At 44.2% G+C, this 15,458-nt stretch overlaps 1 protein-coding gene across 5 annotated transcripts in view; it reads left to right on the top strand.

Moving 5' to 3' along the window:
• Positions 1 to 453: 453 nt before the first annotated feature.
• Positions 454 to 15,458, top strand: part of ADCK1 (aarF domain containing kinase 1) — a 72,760-nt gene continuing 57,755 nt past the window's right edge. For 2 of the 5 annotated variants that reach the window (XM_021542838.2, XM_021542834.2), the window contains exons 1-3: positions 454 to 514; positions 3,319 to 3,456; positions 7,747 to 7,830. In XM_021542838.2, the coding sequence (XP_021398513.1) occupies positions 3,331 to 3,456; positions 7,747 to 7,830 (210 nt within the window). In that variant the 5' untranslated portion in view covers positions 454 to 514; positions 3,319 to 3,330. Of the gene's footprint in view, positions 515 to 1,314; positions 1,451 to 3,318; positions 3,499 to 4,118; positions 4,257 to 7,746; positions 7,831 to 15,458 lie in introns of those variants that run through there. The other 3 variants (XM_021542835.3, XM_021542836.2, XM_021542837.2) reach the window with 3 other exon arrangements.

The following is a 15,458-nucleotide window of genomic DNA, read 5'->3' as shown; positions in this document are numbered from 1 at the left end:
GGTACTTAGTGCCATGGCCTAATTGACAAAGTCAGTTAGGTCATAGATTGGACTCAATGATCTTAAAGGTCCTTTCCAACCTAGTTGATTCTGTGAAATAGAATGTGAAATTTGATTTAAGTGTGAAATTTAATTTAAGTGTAAAATTTGTTTTAGAGCACATAAAATGGGTTTTCTGGGAGGCCTCACTGACAAAGTGAGGTTGCGTTACCTTGCAGTTACTGAACGGGAGTTACCTGGCTGCAATCCTGCAATCCACGGGGCGAGCCGCGCACTTCCCCGCAGCAAGGGCGAAGGCGTCAGCGCGGCGCGGCGCAGCGCTCCCCCCGCCGGTCCCCCGTGGGTTCGCCCAAGGACCGCCCCTTGCAGTCCCACCGCGCCCCCGCGCCTCCGAGCTGCCGCGAAGGGAGACTACGTTTCCCGGCGTGCCGCGCGGGCCAGGGCCGTACCGTGTGCGAGGCGGAGGGGGGGCGGCGTGGGGCGCGCGCGGGTTGAAGTGCCGGCGCGGCGGTCGGTAAGTGCCGCTCTGAGCGCCGGCGGAGCGCCCGAGCCCCCGCAGCCCCCGCGGCCGCCTCGGCCCGTGCCGGGACTCCGGGCCGGCCGCGAATGCCGGCCGCGAATGCCGGCCGCAGCTGCGGCCCCGGCGGCGGGGACTCGGTAGTCGCGGGGCTCGGCGAGGCCGGGGCTGTTCGTGGAGGCAGGAGCGGCGCGGGGCGCGAACGCCGCTCCAGGAGGCCCGGCCCGGCCCGAAGGAGAACCGAGAGCAGGCGGCGCCGGCCCCTCGTGTCCTTCACGGGCAGAGCTCGGGCGCGGGGCTGGGGCCGGAGGGGCCCGGCCGGGGCTCGCAGCGGTGCTGGGTCGGTGCCGCTGCCCTCGGGGCGGCCAGCGGCGCCGCCGCTCCCCGGGCCTCGGCAGGTGGCCGTGGGGTCACCTTTGGGGCTCCGCCGGCAGCGGCACCGGCCCGGCTGGGAACACGAGAGCGTAGCTCGAGCGTGAGGGAACTCGGATGCGCCAAGTTGGGTGAAAGTCAAACAAGTCACCTCACTTTGGTGAAAAAAGAGCTGGAGGTGATCCGTCAAGGCAGGGCTTAATAACGAGAGGCAGTGACATCCCAAGGCTTGTTTCACAGCTGACAGGGCCCTTAAGATATCCCTAGGGGTGTCATAATGGCTCATTTACATGGAAAAGGCTCCTCTATACCTTATGCAAACCTTTGAAATACAATTTACTTTAGAGAATTCTATTTCTGTACCTCTTATTGGAGGGGTTTTAGTTATTCCCTTTTTATTGCTACAACATGCTAAGCATGAAAACAGGAACTTTCTTGCTGAAAAATTCAGCTTTGCTGCCTGTTTATTTGCTACCTAAAGTTCTCATCTTCTGTTTGTGACGTACAGCTGGCGGGTATGGCAATAGATGTGATGTAACAAACTGCAGATTATACCTTCAGGTAGGAATAAGATACAAGAACAGATGGACCTGCATCCTGCTTTCAATAAAATGTTATTTTAGTAATTGAGAAAGTAAAGGAAAAATAATGAAAAGAGAAGCATATTTTCTGTTAAGAAAATGTTGCTGCACCTTTCACTTTTCAATAAATTAAATTTTGCAGAAATATACAAGGAGCACAGAAATTACTTTTGAAGGTGACAAAGGATACAAGAGATCTCTGTACAAAAAAAAGGATTGGTCCTGCTGGAAGAAACCCCAAAAATTTCTAGAATTACAGTGAGGCAGGGGAGGGAGGGCAACTTTTTATTGGAAAAGTGCGTGTACATTTGGCTGCAGTCAGGAGCCCAGGTTTATTTTCTGTTGATTTTGATCATAGACTCAAAGGAGTCCTGGTCAGCCAGCTACCCATTCTGACATAAGAAAGAGCTGGGTTGCTACAGGCAGCTGTGACAGGCACTGACAGAATATGTCTCAGCTTTTCTGCCTCAGTTACCCAGGGTTTGTAAGGAAATAATAAAGTTTAGCTAAGGTTCATGTACAAAGGTCTCTTGTGTTATATTAGCTTATTTTGCTGATTGTGTTCTTGTGAACTGTTTTTGAAAGACTTGACCTGTGTCACTGCATGTGTTTTTTGGTTACAAGGCTCTGAGAGAAAAGGCACAAGCCAGACTGACCCTGCTAAAGCTTCACAATGAGAAGTAGGCAAGTTTCTCAGTCAAGCCTAGGAGTGGGAGGATTAGTAGACTCCATCTTGATGGGGTAAGAGCCTGGACTGTGTCAAGGGTGCTCTTGAGAGCTTGCAGAAAAGTGACAATACCTTTTGATTTGTGGTAGAAGCAGAAGGAATGTCAGTCATACTTTCTGCACAATACCAGCCATAGGGAAAGAAAAATGTACCAAATTTGCTGCTACGTTTTTTTTTATCTCTGAGTCCTCTACGATGACATAAAGAAATGGAAAAAAAATATATTTAACATGTAATGAGTTACATGTTTATGCTACTTTATATACTGCAAACAATCAATGTAGTGATCCAAAGTGCTTAGTGTGGGAAATGTGTTCATTCCCCACCCTTGTCCCACAGAAAAAAAGTGGTTGACAAGTGTCTCACCCCAGGCCTGTATTGAGCCTGTGATAGAGCTAGGAATAGGCTGTAGATTCCTGCAGATGACTGTTGTGCCGGTACTCCCTGTCTGGCACTTGAATGGGATGGTGATAATGAGAAAACAAACCTCACTTGGTCACTGATCAGGTCTCCCATCTGCATTCTCTGTGGTTGTCTGGCACCGACTGCTGGAGTGGCATACAACCTCCTGGGATGCATTGCCTCTTCCTAGACCACTCATCATCAGTGTGGAACTTTTAGAACTAGCCTGGCAGAGTTTCTTACAAGCTTTGGGTGTTCTTGATGTTGCAAGAACTCTTTTTAAACCTGAGTTTTTTATATCATCTGTTGTCCCCTTAAAATCTGCCTATGCTGTGATAGTGTCAAAAATTTGTGTTGAAGAACTGCCTGTTGATAGGATCAGAATTGACTTTTGGTGATCTTGTGTTTCTGTCTGTCCACCTGTTGTGTCTCCTTGAAAAGCCTTTGGGATCCTGAACAAATGTTTTGTTGCATTTATGCAAGGTCTAGCAGTGAGTTACTTCTGGATTTGTGGCCTGTAGACGCTGTTAAGAATTGCAATGAGCAACTTACCCTCAGTTGCTGGGCGATTGTTTGAGCTCTTGGCTGGGGCCATTGCTAGCAATGTGTCATTAGGAAAGGAGCAATTAAAACTTGGATTGTCAGGTCCTCTGGGGCTGTGGACATCAGATCACTATGTCCTTATCAGATGTTACAGTTGCTGTTTTGTATCTTGGCAGAGTTCTCCAGTCATGGCACTAAGGGCCTTGAAATTTGCCTCATTGACAGCAGCTGCTTCTGGCATCTATCTGTATGGAAACAAGTTCCTGGATCCTAATGATTTTGGAGTTGTTCGTGTGGGCCGAGCCATTGCCACTGTAAGTTCTACCATAACAATGTGCAGGAAGATTCCTAGATGGGTAAGGGAATTGAAGTTCATAAGAACTTGTGATTTTCTGCATTCCCTGTCTGCATTTTTAGCTGGCTTAGGAAATCAGAATGTCTGTTGGGAGCTTTTCAAGTTTAGACACTGTGGGGGAGAAAGGAGGTGGAAGCACATAAGGAATACAAATGTTGTTAGCACATTTTGGAAAAAGGAAAATGTAGATACCGAGAGCTGTGTCTGCTTCCCTGGATAGGGTGGGATCTTCAGAGGAAGGGCTCACATTGGGCCCACATTTTCATCAGCCACCCTTCAAGGGCAGTTGCCTGTCCAGGTGTGGTGTGCTGTCTTGTAAGAGTGACTTAGATCAAACCCTCTTCTCTGCATATGCCATTTTTACATTTTGTTATAAGTATCTTGGTTGTGTTGATAAACTAGGGTAACCATTACACTATGACCCTTGGTATGAGATTTGGGGAGAGAAGGACTGGTGTTTTGAGGATCATTCTCAAAGCAAGAATAAAGTGAGGATGGTTGATGATGTACTTCTGAGATTAGAGTGGTTTCCAGAAGTGTAAAATGAATGCTATGTCTGTCTAGCATCACTGATATTTCTCATAAAACTGGGAATGGAGACTGCTGCCTTCTCCTTGACAGTGTTCACTGATGAATCCATGAGCACCCAGGAACATGGAGAGCAGAGACTCTGGAGGGGTATCAGTCTCCCTGCACCTCACTTGCATTATATATATGTCACTTCAGGCCACAGTCTCCATCATTTACAGACCCCCAGTGGTAAGCAGCTGTCTGTCTGCATTTTCTGTGACTTTTAAGGACTTTGCTAATGAGTTTTACAAGGAGTCAACTCCTGAGGGCAGATGCAATAAGAAACAAGCTCTGTGGGTTGGCTCAGGTGCCATGTGCGTGCAGCATCATAAACTATTGTGAAAAATGAATATTTATTATGAAAAGGTGAAGGCAGACGTACAGACTGTAATCTTTCCTTCTTACTTAACAAGTGCTAAGCTTCATGCTCTGTCCCTAACCATAAGGTAGTGCTGTCTGGTGGCAGGGAGCAGCTCTTTCCCTTTTAAAGCACAGCAAATTGAGTAATGGAGAGGGAATACAGTTTCTTGTTGCTGGAGGAGAATCTGTTATTTAGGGTGTTTGGGTTCTCCAATGTGTCCTTGAGTTCTGCCTGCTTGACTAGTGTTTCTCAGTCTTTCCTAAGCCACTGCTTTTGTGGTAATCTACTGTTTAAGACAAAAAATAAGTGAGAAGTTCCAGTGATGAGGCTGTGCAGTTGGTCTGTGTTTTGAGTGATGGTAAGGGATTACGTTACTGAAGAATAGGAAGTAGGGGAATGGTAATATTCTTTGCTTTAGATGGTGGCAAATCACAGGCATACCCGACTTTCATGTTCTCTGCCTTCAGGGAGGTCACAAGTCATTGGCTATAAAGTGCTTCACTGGTCCTGCTCTTAAATGCTTTACAGGGTTCTGCACCCATAGCTGCAAGCAGTGACCCCAAAACCAAGTTACCAGTGCTCAGTCTCTACAGGCAGCACAGACTGAGCACTGGTAACTTGGTGAGGGCAGCATGTGTTTAAATCTGTGTGTATACTTTTAAAAAAGAATGTTTTGTCCCTTTCTGAATTACCAATTTCCTCTGGTATGTATGACTGCATGTGTTTGAGTTGCTTTTGAGAGATTCTTTAGTCTTGCTGCACCAGTGACCTCTGCCTTCCCTGGTCATTTTTGGACACTCATCTGAGCACAGGCAGCTTGAACTGCTGTCATTCCTTAGCCATGGACCAGGTGAAGCCAATAGAGCAGTCATGTTTAATTCTAAGAATGTCAGCTTTGGGATTATTCTTTTTGCAAATGAAAGATAAATCTCTGTAGCAAACAAATTATTTTGGATATTAGTGACATCTACACAGACCTAAAGTATCTGTCCTTCAATCTAGCCCTGCCCTGGCTTCTTACCTGGATGCTTGATTTCATCATTGAACCATAGCCAGGCAAAAGCAGACTGTAATGAAGAGACTGCAATTCTTAAGAGCTAGTAAGTTCAGCAGCAGCAGACACAAAACTTTAAGACAAGTTACAGTGGGGCAAACAAAACAAAAGAAAAGCACATGAGGATCAAGGAGCCTGATATACAACTATGAGACTCTGGACAGATTTCATATGAGTTTGTTTAGAGAGATTTGAGTCTGGTTGTATTTTAAACACGTTGGTTCAGTGGTTCTTTGCAGACTCCATAAGAAACTTGATGAAGCTCACTAGTGGAAAATTTCTTTTTAAGCCTCTGTTTAGTGAACTGGCTCTTATATATGGGTAGACAGCTGTTCAGGGGCAGCATTGTGCTATGACTTGGTAAGATCTGAGGATAGGTTTAGGAGCAGTGGAAGAGTACAGTGTTGAGAATTCATTGATACCAAATGGGACATTTAACACTGGGCCAGATGCAAGCTCAGTGAAAGTAATTTGGCATTTGTAAAGGGAGTGATTGGTTGATTATGTATATCTTTTTATAACTCTGAGCTTCAGTCTCACGCTGTAACATGAATGACAGCACTAGTCTTGGATGAGAATGAAGTCAGTGGCGTGGGCATCATCACGTTGCAGAGCGTTTCTGTATTCTGGTAAAATTAGAAGCTGGCAGAGCTGTTGTGCATTTGCTGTATTCTTTTGAGAGTATACCAGTTGTTTTGGTTATGTGGAAGGAACATTCTGTGCAGTAGCTAGACACTGGGAGGGATTTGGCAATGTCAGAGTTGCCTATCAGGATCATCATAATATTAATTTAGTGTTTAAGATTACAGTGTAATTAGCAACCGCTTAATTAATTCCATCTCCCTCTGTAATACAGGCCAATCTGTTAGCTGCTTCTTTTTGAGTTGGAGGTGATAATTACCCTTGTGGACCAGAGATAAAATAAGAACCAACTCAAGCCTTGATGCAAGACTGATTCGAACCTCCCTCCACTTCAAAGTTGTTCTTTGAGGCTGTGAAGATGCTTTGAAAAATTTTTCTTCTGTATGGTCTCTGTAGCTGTGCAGCTCTTCACTTTACCAGGGGCAAGAGAGCCTGAAAAGCAAGAAAAAAAAATTTGCTGTGTTCAGTTTACAATTTGGAAATCAGGAAACACGAGAAACCTAACCTCTACAAGGAGGGAGTGTGTCTATTTGTTACTGATTCCTGGCTTGATCCATTCTTGGATGCATTTCTGAGCTTTTGACTTTTTCCCCTATTGTCAGTTCCACTGGCTTTGTCTCAAGACAGGTTTGCTTCCCTAGCCTCCCTGATTTCATGATACATTGACTGTACTTTGTGCCCTTCCTGGACATGTTTATGGTGAAAGGTGGGGCTAGTATCCTGTGCCAGAGGAATGTTACCCCTTCTGTAGGGAGATTTGAGGAAAAGTGCCTTTCAATGGGAGTTAGACAAATGGTTTTTCATGGCAAGGATCTTGAGGTTCAAATGGCACATTAGTGGACAGGCTCCTCTAGGTGTATGCTCCCTTATCTCCCTCCAAACATGACTTGTATGTTTCTCTCCCATTCACTGATGTTCTGACTGTGGAAAGAGAGGGACTTTAGTGACAGGAATTGTGAAATACCCTAGATCTATTTTCAGAAATCACTAAGTCACTTAAGAATATAATTCCATTGTCTGTGGCAATGTCTAACTAACAGGTTTGAGGCGGATCCCATTGAGCTGGATCCTGGTTTCGTAATTGGGTATTCAACCCTTTGGCCCCACAGTCCTTTGTGCAGTTGAATATCCCCAAAAGTACTGCTGCTTGTGCTAATCTGAGTTTGTCTTCAGTCACTCTGTTCCCTGCTGAGCCTCTACCCAGAGCAAGCTGGTTAGGCAGTTTGGAGCTATGAAGTGTGGGATAACTGATGGGGCACAGAGTCTGGATGACCTCTGTTACTAGCAGGAGACCTTACTGTGGAAGCCCCCCATGGCTGACTGGAGATGGGAGTGTGCTGTGCAAGGTGCTGTACAGAGATTAGGAAAATGCTTTGAGCATCTCAAATACAAGATAATATAGGAGTGTCAAGTGTTGCTTACACATAGCTACATATCAATGATGCCCCTGCACTTCTTTTTATAAGTGTTCATTGAAGTGCAATTATTTTCATTTAATTTATTAGTGAGTCTGCTGCCATAGGCTTCACTGTGGAGCCTAAGGTACATGCATTCTCTTTAACAGAAGTCTTATTGTTTTGGTAACTGTAGAGCTTGCTCAGCATTTCTGGTTTCATTTGCAGACAGCAGTTATCAGCTATGACTACCTCACCTCTCTTCGGAGTGTCCCGTACGGATCAGAGGAGTATGAATTCCTCAAATCACAGGTAGGCAATAGCACTAAACTCCATTCCTTGGAAACTGCAAGGCTTGGATGTGTTGCTGTCATGCTGTCAATCTTAATAATTCAATATGCTTTCTTCCAGATTGTTAACAGCAATATTAGATAACAACTCCATATTAGGACTTGCACTGCGCAATGGAGAAGGTCCTTTGTCAAAGGTAGCCATATGCATTCAGTGCTCACTTAAGTCCAGTAGAGGCTCAAGTCCTTGGGCTCTGCTGCCAGATCTCTGCTGCCCAGACTGGTTGTGTGGTGGTCAGCTGCTGAGAGTGGCCTGGCAGTGCTTTCTTATTCTACATGTTGTTTGGTAATGGCCATAACATGACAGCTGACTGATTTAATTAAAGGAGTGTCTTGAAAAGGAAATAATAAGGATAAATAAAATTGCAGATCTCTGAGGAAATGAAAATTGTGCAAAGTAGTGTACATCTCATTGTAAAACACACTGTTGTGTTTTGATATCAGTAATTAACAATAATATTGAAAGCATTTCTAGTGAGAAGGATGATAAATCCCACCACTGCTCCTCTCAAATCTTATGCTGCACCTTTCATTCCAGCCATTAGCCCTATAGTTCATTGAGCTGTGAATGACACTCAGTTGTAGTTGAGTGCTTGTGATATATGTTAGACAGGGTTTTTCTGCTATTTGAGTTCAAGGCCTCTTTGGAGTGGGAAGTAGAGCTTGTGCCAAATTAGGCCAGTCTGCATAGTGTGTTTGAAGAAAGGTCTTTAGCCTCATTTTTCTTCTTGGTGCATGTAGGATTTAGGCCACTGATGTGGTTGGTTATAATGCATGGAGTGGTGTTCTCCAGGGATTCTCAGACTGGAGGGACTATAAAACTGGAAACAGCCTTGACTAAGGTAGAAATCAGTGACATTGGACTCCAGCATGCTTTAGTATTCCTCTAGCAGAAAATCCACATCATCAATATGGTCTTAGTATATCTGGAATGGTTTGCAGAATGGCTTCCTTGGGCTTGTTCTCATCCTCTGCTGTCTAAAGATGCAAAGCTGTTCTAATCTTGCTCCCCATCCCAAGTGAGTGGCACTGATGCCCTGGCATAAAATGGAGATGGGTGTGTTGGAATCTGGAGCTTCACTGTCCATCTGCCCATGTCTGCCCTGAACCTTTGAAACCTGGTTTGCAGAAGGGCTGCATGTAGCGTCCTCGAGTGACACCCAAGCTGTGGAGTTATCAGTACTGTGGACAGCTTATCAATTTACAGCAGCTGTTGCAAATTCCTCACCTTTTGCCATGCGTCTCCATGGTTTCATTAACCTCTGAACCTTTCCATTAACTTTTCATTATGTGGGTTTTGATGATTTGTCAATCCATGCCCCAAGCAGCCAGAAAGGTTCCTGTTTGATAACACTGCACAGAGTTAGCTTGGCAGCCAGGACTAGATGCCAGGACTAGTCAGCCCCTGCATGTGGAAGAGCCAGTGGCAAGTACAGCATGCCAACATGGCCAGCACTAGCCTTCAGCTGCATAAAAGGGCATGAGCTGGGAGATAGGAGGAAGATAGCACAGGCATAGCATGAGTTGGTGAAACTCGTTGACCAGTGGAGTCCAGTCCTGCTGTTGAGAGGTGTTATGGAGTACCACCACTGAGCCTGGCAGGAGCAGCACTTGTGGGTTCTTTAGCAGCATCCCTGTAGGGCTTGTGCTAATTTGGTATGGGAGATACTTTGTACCTGGGCAATTGCACACCATAATTTATCTCGGTGCAGTTTTAAGTGGATGGCAACCAAGTCTTTACCACCTTGCAGCTCTTTTAACTCTTTGTGGCCGCTGATTTTGTTGGTCTTGTACTAGCTCAGAATGACTTGTAAGAAGTTACTGCATTGGAGTAGGTACTTAAGATTAGTCACTGGATAGGGCCTAGAGGATGTGAATGCCCTGCCCAAATAAGTGTTTTGTTTTAATAATACTTATCAAGATGTTGCTCCTGCTAGCTTCTGTCCTGGATAGATCTCTAATACTCTCAGCTCTCTTTGTTTCTGTCCTTCTAGTGAGGCCAGCTTAACCTGCTTTTCACATACTGAGAGTTTGTAATTTTCTTGTCAGTATATGTATGAATTAGCTGCTAATTTCCAGATGCAGTTTTGGTGCTGTGCCTAGGAGAGAGACTCTGTAAGGCAGGGTGTATCTCTCTGTGTGTGTGTGTGTGAGATTTCATGACTGTGGTACTGCTGGTAGTGCCAAAAAGTCTGAATCTGGCTTTTGTGCCTCTGTCTCCAGTGCTGGGGTGCAAGTGCATATATGTCTGTCATGTGCTTGCAGCTAGGAGTGGAAAACCACTTTTTTCTGTGGATCTCCTCTTGGTACTCAGCATACTGGTGATGCTACTCCAGTGCAAAGAATGCTTAACTTGTTCTCCATGGATTCGCAGTGAGACATTTAACTGGGGTCTCTAAATTACCCATGGCCTTGCATGAGAGATGGGAAGGTTTAGTGGCAGCACCAGTGCCTGAGCCTACTGGGGCCAAACATAGTCATTAGGAAACAATTAAATGCAAAGCAGATTGAGGAGGAAATGAGTTCCCCAGGGACTTTTAGCTAGGTTCTTGCTTAGCTCCAAGGAATTATCTTCACTTTTGCTATATATTTCAGTCCCTTGTGGACCAGTTTTAATGCTAATACTCTAAGCCTCTCAGTTCCCTGCATTTTTTTATGGCTAGCAGATGGGCCATACTATGGCCCAAGTTTTACTACTTTCCATGGGGTGGCAAGCAGTAGATGGGAAATCACTGTGTGTCCTGAGGTTAGTTTGCCTCTCCCTGGATCTTCTATCAACTAGGAGATATGAGAACCCATTTGCCAGATGTCACACATTGCTGTCCCTCAGCAACAGCCATTTCTGATTTCTGCCCCTGCCTGAGGCAGAGATGAACATCCTTATGTGCTTGGGCTTTATGTCCTTCCCAATGGTTGCTTCATTTCACCACTGATGGCTCAACCACATGGGAAATTCAACCTTTCTCCTAAGTCTGGGGTCCTTTCCTGGTGTGTGGGCCCTTTTCCTGCATATGATGGTACTGGCAGTGTACTGATGTCAAGGGCAGTTGTCAGTGGTTGGCTCCAAGACATTGTCTGTCTATAGGTCTAGTGTCAGGAGTATTAGGGGAGGTATGACCTCTCTTCATTTAATTTCATTCTGTTCCATTAAATGATTCTGGGCATCTTTGCATATGTATGTAAGCTTGGGCATTTCTTTTCATTTCTACTCCTTTTTGCAGTGGGCCAGAGGAAGAAGGAGGGCAGCCTGCTCAGTGCCATTCCCTTACCTATTGTTTTCTTAACAAAACATTTTATTTTATAGAAGGCTACATTTCTCTGACATTCTTCTGCTTCAATGAATGTTGGCCCTTCACAGTGTTTGTCTCCTCAGTACCAAGTCAGCCTACCATGTGACATTTCCAGTTGCTCTCAGTATAGCATCTGGATGTCTTGGCTGACACTTCTTCATTGCTGGCATCAATTTCTGTTGATCTTGCTGTCAGTCAGGAGGTGTGTCACAATATGCAGTTTGTTCAAGGGCTAGTATCAAAGGAATTCTGAGTTGTCAGTGTAGTAAGAGGGTTGCAATGGGTCAGTTGTTTTCCAGATTTTGGCACAAGTGGCCACAGTTGAAAATCTTGAGCAGGACATCTTTTTGTTGTTCTCCTCTGTAGGACAAAAGGTTGCTGCTGTGAGATTTTTTTTTTTTTTTTTTTTTTTTTTGTAATGAAGAGAAGACAGCAAGGAGAAAAAAAGATCTGTGGTCAAGGTATCTCAGAATGGGAATCCATTCTTGAATTAACTTTGTTGGCTAAAAAATTGCTTTATCACAGACAAGCCTTTTGGGGAGGTTAATTAAATGTCCTCCTTTTGAGAGCAGAATGAGGATGTTCTTGTCATTCAAACTTATGGTGATTGGGCTGTCAGTACCTGGGCAAATATTTGGAAAGCATAACCTTGTGCTATCATTATACAGAATATGATTTCTTGCACCTTGGAGGCTCTTCCTGGCTTTGCTATGTTTACTTCTCACAGTGGAGTGGGTATTTTCAAAGTGAGTTTTGTCTCACTGTGAAGTTGCACAGTGGAAGGATCTTGAGAAGAAGAGGAATGAATGTATATGTGTGTGTGTTTTCAAAAATAATCTACAGTTTCTGGGTAGTTCAGACCAATGAAATAGCCTGTGTCTTTGGACTTCTGTTGTGATTCAGTAACACTATGTGCCTTAAATATTAAGTGATGTCCTAAAATAGTTTCTTTCTGGTGGAAGTGGGCTGCAGAGAGAAGTCCTTGGGAACTCTCCATGGCATTCCTTCAAAAAAGCAACTGTGAATGGGGACTATGAGCTGTTCTTCACCACAGCCAGTGTGTGCAGTGGTGCATCTACTTGTGCTTCAGTCTCTGGTGAACTGAGGTGAGAAACAGATGAACTTTCTTATGGGACACAAAATAGCCATTAGGTCTCAGTGACTTTCTGTCACCAAACGAAATGGGAACCAGTAATAGAGAGGTGAAGAGCTTCAGAGCCCATCCACAATCCCTGAGTTGATCATGTTTGGTTGCCCTATTATGTGCTCCCAAGGATATCTCTTCATCTAAAAGGCATGGTCAACACTAATGCAGTCTAAAAAAGCTACTATCTGGCCCAGCTGGTGGCTTGATGACTCTACATTTGAGCACTGCTGTCTAGCAAACTTCCTGCCAACACATGAAGCATGAAAGCTTTGCACTGAAAACATAACAAGCTGTAAAATAAATCTTATAATGATAACACACTTCCTTTTCCTCCTTGTGCTTTCTGGAGTGGTGTCAGTTGAATGCTCTGGCCATAGTATCTTTAGGTTTTAATTTTGTAGCATTAAAAAGGTCCATTTTTGTGGGATCTGTACCTGTGAAAGTAGATGTTCTTCAGTCATCTGCAGTGATTTATTCAGAGAAATGGCCCATCTACTGTGACATTTTTGAAGGAGGAAGAAGGAGAGAAGTGAGGGTAAGGAGGCAGTGCCTCATGTATTTCATGTTTTTTTCCTGGGTGTTCACACGGGTCCTGAAGTGCTTTGTTCCAGGAGCTTAAGTGTGAATTGTCATGTGCTCGCCTTGCCTGAGCCATCTTCTCTCAGCTTCCCAGGAGTGACACAATATGCCTGGGGAGCATTTAGCTCTCTCTCCTCCAGGTGGGGCTATCCCTTTTCAGTTGAATCCCTGAGGGCTTCCTCACTTTGCTTCTTTAGAGCTGCTGGAGAGGTAAATAGTAGCCAGAGTAGTATCTGAAGAACATCTTATCTGGTACAGTGGGGAAACCATTAGGCAGCCCTGGGAGGATGCAGGCTGCAAGGAGCTTGCATCATAAGAAACATTATAAAAGGAAAAAAATGACAAGTGAAGAAATAATCAGGTTTTATTTAGTGTTTGACTATGCCTTTGGTCCCAGTGTGAAATGAACACTCAGCAGTGCAAAGTCAAGAGGTATGGCAAGAGATAGTATTGCCTTGAAAGAGCTCATGGTCATGACTGATTTGCCTAGATTTTCACCCTAGATGTGAGTGGTGAAATACATTCAAACATGGGATTTCTCAGAGGTGGAAGGTCTGTGTAAAGAGGGAAGGAGACGAAAAGCAGAAATTACTTAGGGCTCCACTGTAAGTTACTTAACACTGATCCCATTGACATTGGATCAGGCCCTGATTAGGGATGTTTTCTTAATGAAGGATTGTGTGGCCTTGAACTACTGACCAGTTTATATGGTTCACAGGTCACAGAAACAGAATATTCTGAGTTGGAAGGGACCCACAAGGATCATTGAGTTCAACTTTAAAGGGAATGGCCCATATTGTTGTTGAAGGACGCCTGTAAAATCAGTAGAGCTGACAGGTAGCCAGTACTTAATCTATTCTAAGAACAGGAAGACAGCTGGCTTGAGAGTAAAAATAATCTTATTTGAGGCTAGGAAAATAGATACCTAAAAGTTTCATTGGGGATAGAGACATGTACTTACAATGTCAGAGTGGACTTCTGAAGTGTTGTTGTTTTGTTTGCTCTTTGTCCTTAGCAAGACACATATTGTGGATTCTCTTCCCTTTTCTGAGGTAGTTATACTTAGCTTGCAGTGAAACACTATCTTGAAAGACACTAAATTAGGAGGAAAAATTAGATGTAAAATCAGGGGTGAAGAGAATAGGTGGCATGCAGAGGATATTTTATGTATCAGTCCAGGTTGGAATTTCAGAGCAGGACTAAATATTGTAGATTTGCTCTGCTAAAGCAGTGACCTTATCACTTTCTCCCCAAAGTGGATCTGATAAAAGAATGTGCCAGAGGGCAGCTCCCAATTACCTTACCTGTCAAGCAAGTGTCTTCATTAAGCTAGTTAAGTCAGTGGTGAGGGAATTGCTGTGGTGGGTGGTGTCTTGCAAACACTCCTCTGGACTTGTTTGTAATGTGGGAGGCATCTTAATAGGTTCCAGGCAAATCCTTTTAACATGCGTGGGGGCTGCACTGCTTGCATATTGAGGGAAAGGTGTCTCTGAAAGGAGCTGCTGTATTCTCCCATCTGGTGTCCCAGGGCCAGGCAGGACTCTGTTGGGCCTGAGGAAGGCCCGTGGACTAGGAAAAAAGGGAGCTATGTTTCTCTTGAAGTAGAATAGTTGATGATTCAGTTCTAGGAATAAACCAAAAAGTATTGTTCAATGTCAGGTTTTAAAGCAACCCCTTTAAAGCTACCCCTTTATTTACTAGTGTTAAGGTGTCCTGCCTAGAAATGTGCATTTTTGTACATTTGGACAGGCTCATCTGCTTGCCTGTAGACATGTGCCAGTTTGTTCAGGTGGGAGTCCTTACAGTAAAGTAGCCATTTTTTGAACAGAGTTAAAGGTTCAAAGATGGCTTTGGAAGAGTTAATCCAAGATGGTAATCATATTCACTGCTACAATAGTTAAGCCTACTTTTGGTCCTGTAGAACTGGCTTGGGGTGTCTTTATTTTTGTTGGGATTTTTGTTTACTTGTGTCTTTTTGGCTGAGAGTTCTGTCTCAGTGGCTGCAAGTTCTGCTGATGGTGCACCATTCAGAGCAGCTTGCTGCTCCTTCCTCTGCAGTGGCATCATTTTGGCAGGTCTGACACCAGTAACAACTTGTTTTTGTCAGTGTACTGAGCTGATGTGACATGGAAGAGGGCCACAGCCAGCAGATAAACAAGGGTTGTCTTTATAAAGCCTCTACTCTGTTCTGAGCTTTACTTTAACAAAGAATTTGCACGTGAGCTTGCACATATATGAAAATGCCCAGCATTTTATGAAATAAATGCCTTCTGCCAAGCCTGAATCCATTGACTATGTTGCTAGTTTTGCTGAATTTAGAGGTAAATTCACTGAAAAGGTCACTAGCAGAATTACTTTTCAAAAAAAAAAAAAATCTCTTAAAATGTCTTTACTGCCTGTGCAGTCTTTGTTTGAAAATGTACTCATTTTGAGTTGCCTGTGAACTCTGTAACTGTGCAGCCTGTTTGTTATTGTAGGGCTTTTCTGAGCACAACTTGTTTTTTACAGAACTGCTGAAGGGCAGCAGGCTTTGTTTATCATAGGACTGTTGTGTGAAGAGAAGTAGGGAAGATA

This window comes from Lonchura striata, chromosome 6 (genome assembly GCF_046129695.1).
Source record: "Lonchura striata isolate bLonStr1 chromosome 6, bLonStr1.mat, whole genome shotgun sequence".
Taxonomy (NCBI): Eukaryota; Metazoa; Chordata; class Aves; order Passeriformes; family Estrildidae; genus Lonchura; species Lonchura striata.
Note: the sequence above shows the minus strand (reverse complement) of the source record. Positions and strands in the feature narration are given on the sequence as shown.